Genomic DNA, 9,594 nt, shown 5'->3' with positions numbered 1-9,594 from the left:
CAATAGCTCTTTAGCAATGTTCTTAGTGAGCATTTAACAAGTCACTCTTGCTCTCACAAATGGCCATGGGACTAAGACCCTGCCCGGGTATCAATTATAGCTTGTAACAACGTGTTTGTCCCCTGACCTGGGTGCAAGGCAGTTCCATGCTGTACCCTAGCTAGGACCTCAGCTGTATTCCCTAGCCAAGCTAAAGCCTTGGCCACGTCCAGGGACAGACAGACCACAGCTAGAGCCCATCGGCATTAGAACTGGGTCCCCTGCCTCAGCTGCTATTGTAGCGTGGAGCAGCCCTTTGACTTCTTCAGCACTACGCATGGAGTGGTGCCGTCGGCCGTACGCCAGTGAGAACACGTAGTCCTGTTGAGGGGTTGGGGTTCTGCTCCTAACCTACAGAAACGTTCCTTCTAGTGCTGCTACTGCTTTGCCTGAGAAGCTTCCTCTCCCGCTTGTAGGTCCTTTAGCTAGCCAGGTTCTGAGGATGCCCTTGGAGAGGTTGCAGTGGCTATATTCTCCATCACATAGACACTGTGTCCCATATTGTTGAGCTTAGGGCACGTGAACTCCCGTTTGGCCTCTCAGGTAGCCCATCAAACTCCCGTCGGACCCCCTGAGATGACACTGGGAGCCCCCGCAGAAAGATGCTTTGTCCATCTCTGTCCCCTTCCATCCAAAACACTCTAGATTCACCGCCCCGAGAGGCGGGCAGAGATTAGCAGTCCCATGTGATGGGGAAAACCAAGGCACAGAGCAGTGACATGACTTGCCCAAGGTTATCCAGCAGGTCAGTGGCAGAGCTGGGAATAGAATCCCAGACCTGGGTACTAACCATTAGACCACACTCCCTCTCGGAAATCCTAAAGGAAGGATTCAGTGGCTGGGACTTGAGAACAGGGCGGTGTCCACACACATGCTGCAGCCGCACTGGGCCATGCTCACCTACCCAGCTATCTGTCTCCAGGCAGAATCTGGCCAGGAAGCCAGAAATCACTCTCCAGTGTGGCCATGCCAGGGGAGAGGATCAGTTACCGGGTTGGCTGAGGGCAGGAGAAAAGGAAATGCAGACCCACACAGAGGCCAGGAAGCGGAGCCACTTCCAGGAGCTCCAGATGTGCTGGGAGCCCCATCTCCGCTGCACTCCTCCCTGCAGAGAGAACCGAAAGTGCAAGGCACCCTCCCTTGCTTTCCTTCTGCCTCGAGCCACAGCTCTCAGAGCGTGACCTCCAGCAGAGGCTCCAGGCCTCTGAAAACGGCATTTCCTCTCTTCATTTGGCAGGCGATCGCTTGGCAGACCCTCCTCTAAAGGGAGTTAATTTCCTGCCGTGCTGCGTCATCAGGGCTGGATTGAGTCAGTGCTGCCCATTCAGGCACTGTGAGTCCGACCCAGCACATCCACTCTGCGGAGCAGCCCGGGCACAGCAAGCGGCAGCCGCCTTGCCAGCCCACGACGACCGGCGCCGGTTCTGCTGCTGCTGCCACTTCTCCATCGCCGAGAGCTCTGAAACTCCCCAAGGCTGGAGTGGAGACGCTTCCCCTCCCTCCGTCTTTTTCTCCTCTGTCCTGTAGTGAAACAGTGCAGCCCATCAGGGGTTCCTGGTGCGAGGCCCCTGCCTCTGGACACAGGCTAAGAAGAGCCGGGAGGCTGAGAAGAGAGGCAGAGCAGGGAGTCGGCATTCCCACCTCATGGAGGCCAGGCTGTTCCTAGCAGCGCTGCTGCTCTCTTGCACAACGATATGCACAAGTGAGTGACTCCTCCTTGCCTGAGCTCTGGGCGGGCAGCTCTGGGTGCGGGGTGGTTGTCTGATCAGGTTGGGTTAATTCTGTATTCTCCTGGTTCGCCCCATCCTTCTCGCTGCTGGACCTTTACACTAGCCCTGAATCCAGCTGAGCCAAGCGCCCCATTTTCATGCTGCACTTTCACAGGCACTGGTGGGCTAGACGCCAGGCCATGTGCCGCTCTGTCCCCAGCGAACACAGCCAGAGTCCTGCTCTTGCACCGGGAACTCGCAGCCGATGGGATCTCCACAAGCATCTCCATTGCCCCTCGCAGGCTCTGCGAAAAGCCGACGGTGAGGGCGAAACCCGGCTTTGCTTTCACTTTTCCCCGCAGCCCGGGGACCCCACATCACTGGCTGACTCTTACCCGCTCTCCAGTTAGCGCCATCTCAGCCAGTCACTCCCTTGGTCAGCCCGGGAAAGCTCACCCAGCACCTCCTCTGCTGTCCCTAGGCCTGGGCTTTCCACACTGCGCTCCCTGTGGCCAAGCGGAGAGTGACTTATTTGTGAAGTATCCTGGCGGGCGGGTGTGCACAGACTGCAGCCTGAGGTCTCTAACCTGCTGCTGTTAGAGCCAGATCCTGCAAAGCTCTGAGTGCTTCCTGTAGTGCCCTCAGTGCCACTGGCTTTAGCGGGCGCCAAGGGCAATCTGCAGCTCACAGGATCGGGCTCCCTGGGCCTCATCCAAAACTCACTGAAATCAATGAGAGCCCGTTGGGCGACGTCAATGGAGGTTGGATCGGGCCCATAGTTAGCAAGTAAGAAAGCAAATTACAGAAAAATAGCTAAAGGAGGGAAGGAAAACCTGTCCCCTGGGCCTGGGACAGGGGTGGTTTGAGGCTTCCCAGTGACCCACCAGATAAATCTCAGTTCTCGGATACAATATGGGACCAGAATGCAAACGCTGTGCAAGGCCAGTTGAACAGCTGTTAGGGGTCTCCTGGGCTATGCAAGGCAACAAAGTGCTGAGCCACTCAGGGCCCCTCTCCCATTCCAATGTTGGGCTGGGGGTGATTCACATGAGCGCCTAGTGCTGGGAGATGCAGGGGGCCGGAGCCTCAGCTGGCGTGAATCAGCACATGCCCCAATGGGACTGCTTGGGAGGGAGGCTGATCCAGCCTGTTGTGTTTGGTGTAAACCATCTTTTGATTACTCAGTCAAATCAAACTTGGGCGGCTGCAGCCAGAATGCTGAGAGCTGGAGTTTTGCAGAGGAAATAGCTCGAAGGGTTGCTGGGATTACAAAAGAGAAAACTCGAAACAAATGTTAGAAAAGTGCAAACCCCAGTTTTATGTGTCTTGCTTTGGGTTGTAAAGCTCCCAGGCAGCGCAGGGAGGAGAGAGGGAAAAGGGGAAATGAAAATAACGTACGAGCCTTTGAAAACGGAGACTGTAAAAAAATTGGGAATTTGGCCAAATTCCATGGATTGGGATAAATCCTCTCTCCACAGTAACTGCCCCTGGAGAAGTGAGATGCTTGGGAAATCCCCGAGCTGCATTTATTCACTCTCATAAAATCCTGCAAGTGTTGAGGCCAAAGAGTAAAGCAACAGTAGGAGGGGAAAGTACAATTCAGGATGAGCAAGGATTTGAAAGGGACGAACGTTGTGAGCGGATTAACAGAAATACACACCAAAGAAACTAAACAAGCTAAGGGGAGATAACCAGAGCTGTTAGCTCCCTTCAAGGGCAACTACACTGATTATGGGTTTGGAACAGGTCCTATATGAGGAGAGATTAAAGAAGCTAGGACTTTTCAGCTTGGAAAAGAGGAGACTAAGGGGGGATATAATAGAAGTATATAAAATCATGAGTGATGTGGAGAAAGTGGATAAGGAAAAGTTATTTACTTGTTCCCATAATACAAGAACTAGGGGTCACCAAATGAAATTAACGGGCAGCAGGTTTAAAACAAATAAAAGGAAGTTCTTCTTCACGCAGCACACAGTCAACTTGTGGAACTCCTTGCCTGAGGAGGTTGTGAAGGATAGAACTATAACAGGGCTTAAAACAGAACTGGATAATTTCATGGAGGTTAAGTCCATAAATGGCTATTAGCCAGGATGGGTAAGGAATGGTGTCCCTAGCTTCTGTTTGTCAGAAGGTGGAGATGGATGGCAGGAGAGAGATCAATTGATCATTACCTGTTAGGTTCACTCCCTCTGGGGCACCTGGCATTGGCCACTCTTGGTAGACAGGATACCAGGCTTGATGGCCCTTTGGCCTGACCCAGTACGGCTGTTCTTATGAAGAACGAGCCTGGAAGAGCAGATAGCACAGACGGAACTGTGGCTTTGCTGAAGGGTCGGACTATGTGGATATCTAGCAAGGCGCAGGGTAGCTTTGAAGTAGGGACATGCTGTGAAAATCATCACTGATTCCACGCTGGTTTATAACACTCTGTGATCTCGTGCACACAGCCAGGCCAGCACCATGCTATACCACAATCCCACAACACGGCAGGCTTGGCCGTGGCGATCAGTTCTAAACCAAGATCAAGTTTCCAGGCGGATCGTGGGTGTGGAGATAACATGGTCATGATGTTCCAGGGTGCAATCTAGACCAGTGAGGGGCTGCGTCACCCCCACCCTGCTCCCTGGGGTGCCTCAGTGCTTTGCTGCTGTAGCTCCCAACCTGAGCTCCTCACGTCCTGAGTGTCTGTGCATAGCCACAGCCCTGGTCCAGCAGCTGTGTGACCCCAGCAGCCTGTCAGCAGCACATCAGCCACACTCTGGCTTCCAGCAGCCTTGATTACTCCCTGCAGGGTGAAACCCAACACATGCCCAGTCCTGAATTGTCTCCCCAAGGCTGTGTGGTCTGCGCTGTCTAGCTGCCTCCCGGCCAGTCCAGATGTATTAGGTCCCTTGCCCCTCTAAGGAGATCAGTACATGACAGCTTGCTGCCTTCAGTGGAGTCACCCATGCAGGTCACACAACACTGGATTAGGTTTGTTTAGAGAATCAAGGAGTCCAAGAAGCTAAGTGTTGAGTGAGTGCGAGTATAAGGCATTAAAGTCAGAAACGCTTACAAGAGAACTAAAGCTCAAAGCGCTTCCTAGTACTAAACGTAACAAACTAGACGTAGGTCAAGGTGAAATTCTTACCAGAGCTTTCCAGGAGCATTGTTGACCGAACTCTTAGGTCAGGATCTGCTCCCAAAGCCCAACATCTCTTGTCTTAGAGAGAGGTGGGTAGGAAAGGAGACCCAGGGATGTTTAGCTCTGCTCTTGCCGTCTGGCCCGAGCTCAGCAGTGTTGGACTGCGTGAGTGCTTAGCAGAGAGACCGGTCAGAGCTCCCCTGAGGGTGTCGGTGGTGCAGTAGGTGTTATCCTTCCCTTGGCCAGCACCACAATTGTGTCCTACAAGACAGCACTCAGGAACCTGTAGCCCGTGACACCTCGTGATGATCACGTCACTTCCCAGATTGATTTCCAGGGTGGGTTTTAATGTTTTGCCTTCCTAACACTCCAGCTGCGTTTTCCGTTGAGAAAGGCATTTTTCGCTTTGTGACCTAAACAGTAGCCGAGCGTTGGTGCCTGCTGTGAAGCAGCTTCCACGTCCCACTGGGGAAGGGGCCGTGTTTCAGGGACTGTTGGGGTGAGCCCTGTGTATTGTTTGCTTATGAGTTGGGAAAGTGGTCTGGGATGAAAGGCGCTTTGTGAATGGCTGATCCGGATCCAGCGCCTGAGTTCTGTCAGCATGGCCACGCCAGTCAGCTGCCTCCCCTTTTCGCCAGACCTCCCTTCCCGAAACCCCACCCCAGCCTTCACCCGTCCTATGTGTGCATCACACCCACCACTGTCTGCGCACTGTGCCATGAATTAGCATCCCATTGTGTTGCGGGTCATTTACTGGCATTGTTTTCTAGCTCACAGAAAGGATCTGAATCATATGATTGTGTCCCGGTGTGCTGATCTCATCCAGCTATTACTGTATCCATCAGCACCAGCAACATCAAAAAGCGAGCTGTGTAACGTTTGTGCTGCCTTTAGTGGAATTAGGGGGTTTGTCCTAGGGGTCCTCATATGCCTGGGTTTACCTGGCTCTGCCTGGCGTGGCAACTGGGGTAGATTACGCTGCCCTCATGTCATCCTGCGGGCTAGGATGACAACACAGGGCTAGGAGCCTGGACAGCATGAGCTACAGTGAATCATCAGATTCCCATTCATGGCCACAGGACAAAGGCTTGGCAGCAGATCCTGCCTCCGAGGCCTCACTTCCCTCACATGTGGGGCCAGGAGAAAGGTGTCTGTGTGACAGTGATCAGCCATGTTGTAGTTCTGAGCTAGCGCTGGATTTCCAGCAGCAAAAATCTGCGTTGTCTCCCTTAAATCCCAGGCCCGTAAAGAGGCTCTGTAACCCCGAGGCACCTCAGCGATGTCCCAGTTATTGTGTAGAGGGTGGAACAGACAAGCAGAAATGATGCAGAAAGGCTCAAAAAGAAAAGAGGCTATTCCCTTTGCTTAGTCCCGGAAACAGGCTGGTTCCTGGGACATCAGTTTCCCCTCACCTAGGGAGGATAGATTCTCTAGCCAAGATGGGAGAGGGAAATGGTCCGAGACAGCTTTCACCTACTCCATTGACCTGTGGATTTCCATCGCTGCATCATGCAGTGCCTGCGGTTAGTTAACCTAGTAAAATACCTTCCTGGGTTGATGAGTTAACACACAGCCTGAGCTGCAGATTTCCTGGGGGGTCTGTCCTGGAGCTGCCAGAGATGGCAGGTAGGCCTGTGTGATCCATTGGTCACAGCTCAGAGCCCTGGATTCTCATGCTGTGACGAACTGGGAATGTTCTTAATGTTTTCTCTGAATACTGTGTTGGTGCCTCAGTGTCCCCATGGCAGTTCTTAAGTATCTGGCAGAGCAAAGGGCCAGTGCACCTAAATGCCCGGCACTCTGTCTCCTTGCAACTGATGGCCTGGGCCCCTCCCCTGCCAGCTGAAGGTGTTGGAGACAAAGAGATCAGGTGACCTCGTGTCCGGGGAAAGGAGCTGAGCAGAGAAGAGGGGCTGGGGAGGGGTTGTTAGTCTGGAGCTGGCTGGGGTCGAGGAGTGAAGTGCAGACATGGGGGGTCTGGTTCACTGCCCCCCAGAATGGACCCGGCCGAGGGGTCCGGTTCGCTGTGTCTACGAGCTCTGTTTTAGACCCTGTTCCTATCATTGAATAAACCTCTGTTTTACTGGCTGGCTAAGAGTCACGTCTGACTGCCAAGTGGGGGTGCAGGACCCGGTGGCTTCCCCAGGACCCCACTGAGGCGGGCTCACTGAGGGAAGTGCACAGAGGGGCAGAGGATGCTGAATGCTCCAAGGAGAGACCCAGGAGGTGAAGACGTGTGAGCTTCTTGCCCTGAACAAGTCTGCTCCAAGGGAGAGGAGGCTCCCCCAAAGTCCTGACTGGCTTGGTGGGGAGCAGTTCCAGAGCATCGCCCAGTGACTCCGTGACACATGCTAATCCCACAGAGCCACTGCATGACCTCCAATGAGTTCACTTCACCTCCTCAGCCAGTCCAGGAAGACGGAGCGGTAACAAATCAGCTCTGAAAAGCAGAAGGACCCAAGTGACTCTGACTAACTAAATCACGGGGAGTGAAGGGAGCTAAGTCAGTGTAAAAAGACTTTAAATGAATGTCTTCCCTGAGGGTATGGCTACACTTGGAGGTGTGCAGCGCTGAGAGTTACAGCTGTCTTCGTACAGCTGTGTAGGGACCACTCCCAACAGCGCTGCAGTGTGGCCACATTTGCAGCATTTGCAGCACGGTTGGGAGTGGTGCATTGTGGGCAGCTATCCCACAGAACACCTCATCCCATTTTGGCGCCGTGGGTTGTGGGAAGGGGACGGAAGGGTGCGGGTCATTCCGCTTCCTGTCCCAACGCCCCATGGTGCATCGCTTCACATCCCAGCAGTTTGGCGCCATTGTGAGTCTCTGTGCAGCGCGATTTCTGTGGGAAATGGAGCCCGAGCTGCTGAGGACTTTGCTGATGAGTGTCGCTAGCACATCACGTTTGGCAGTTGAGCTATTCCTTCGGCTCCAAAGTGACAGTGAGGAGTCCGACGATGATATCGATTCGCCTGACGCATGTGACACTAAATTGTTTGTGGCAGTAACGGACATGCTCAGCACCGTGGAACGCCGCCTTTGGGCTTGGGAAACAGGCACTGAGTGGTGGGATCACATCGTCCCAGACACAAGTCTGGGATGACAAGCAGTGGCTGCAGAACTTTCAGATGAGAAAAGCCACTTTCATGGAACTGTGTGAGGAGCTCGCCCCCACCCTGCGGCGCAAGGACACGAGATTGAGAGCTGCCCTGCCAGTGGAGAAGCGGGTGGCTATTGCAATCTGGAAGCTGGCAACTCCAGACAGCTACCGATTGGTTGCAAACCAGTTTGGAGTGGGAAAGTCGACTGTTGGAATCGTGTTGATGCAAGTTTTGCAGGGCCATTAATCGCATCCTGCTAAGAAGAATCGTGACTCTGGGGAACGTGCAGGACATTCTGGATGGCTTTGCACAAATGGGTTTCCCTAACTGTGGAGGGGCGATAGATGGGACGCATATTCCTATTCTGGCACCACCCCACCTGGCATCCGAGTACATTAATCGGAAGGGGTATTTCTCTATGGTTCTCCAGGCGCTTGTGGATCACCGTGGGAGTTTCATTGACATTTACACAGGCTGGCCTGGAAAGGTGCATGATGCACGCATCTTTCGGAACAGTGGCCTGTTCAGGAAGCTGCAGGCCGGGACTTTTTTCCCAGACCGGAAGATCACAGTAGGGGACGTTGACATGCCCATTGTGGTCCTTGGAGACCCCGCTTACCCATTAATGCCTTGGCTCATGAAACTGTATACAGGGAAGCTTGACAGGAGCAAGGACCAGTTCAACTGCAGGCTGAGCTAGTGCCAAATGACTGTGGAGTGTGCTTTTGGCCATTTAAAAGGGCGCTGGAGATCTCTTTATGGGAAGCTAGACTTGGGGGAAAGCAGCATCCCTGCGGTTATATCCACGTGCTGTACCCTCCATTAATATTTGTGAAGGGAAGGGTGAAACATTCAGTCAGGAATGGACCTCCAAGGTTCAACGCCTGGATGCTGAATTTGCACAGCCAGAGAGCAGGGCTACTAGAGAGGCCCAGCACAGGGCTACAAGGATTAGGGATGCCTTAAGGGAGCAATTTGAGGCTGAAAGCCAACAGTAATGTTTGGTGCCTTGCACAGGAGTGAAGTGCAGTGGTTACAATGATTTGCAGTGCCTGTTTTTTCCTTGGGGTACGGTATCTTTCACTTTCTGAAATAATAAAAACTGTTTTAAAAGCCAAGAAATCATTTATTGAAAAGAAAGTAAGTAAAAGGGCATGGGGGTAGGGTGGTGAACTGTACAGTCAGAGGTTTGAATATGTCCTGCCTGGAGTGCTGTGCAATGACTGCTGCACTTCAGGATGAAAATGCTGCATGGTGATGGGGGTTGAGTGCAGAGGGTAAGGGTCGTAGTTCTCAGAGCTGGTAGGTGAACGTACAGGTGTTGGGGGCAGCTGGTGGTGGTAAGAACCTGGATGCTGGAGAAGGGAGTTTTGAGCTGACGTTGGAGCACAAGGGAGAGAGCTTTGGGACGGGGGGAGGGCAGCACGATAGTGCTCTGCCTGCATGGCTACGAGTGACTGCATACACTCCGTCTGGCGCGCCAGGAGGCTTATCAGCTGCTTCGTGCTTTTCTTCTTAGCCAATTCCTTTCTCCTGCTTCGTGTTTCCCTCCACTGCTGAATTTTTTCTCTCCAGTCCTGCAGCCTCTTACTCTCTCTGGCAGACTGATTCATAACTGCT

At 53.1% G+C, this 9,594-nt stretch overlaps 1 protein-coding gene across 1 annotated transcript in view; it reads left to right on the top strand.

Moving 5' to 3' along the window:
• The first annotated feature begins 1,162 nt into the window (after positions 1-1,162).
• Positions 1,163-9,594, top strand: part of ENG (endoglin) — a 60,768-nt gene continuing 52,336 nt past the window's right edge. Inside the window, exon 1 of the mRNA XM_050926059.1 lies at positions 1,163-1,741. Coding sequence (XP_050782016.1) covers positions 1,684-1,741 — 58 coding nt within the window. The 5' untranslated portion in view covers positions 1,163-1,683. The remainder of the gene's footprint in view (positions 1,742-9,594) is intronic.

Source organism: Gopherus flavomarginatus, chromosome 17 (genome assembly GCF_025201925.1).
Source record: "Gopherus flavomarginatus isolate rGopFla2 chromosome 17, rGopFla2.mat.asm, whole genome shotgun sequence".
In the NCBI taxonomy this organism is placed as follows: Eukaryota; Metazoa; Chordata; order Testudines; family Testudinidae; genus Gopherus; species Gopherus flavomarginatus.
This window is presented reverse-complemented; position numbering and strand designations above follow the sequence as displayed.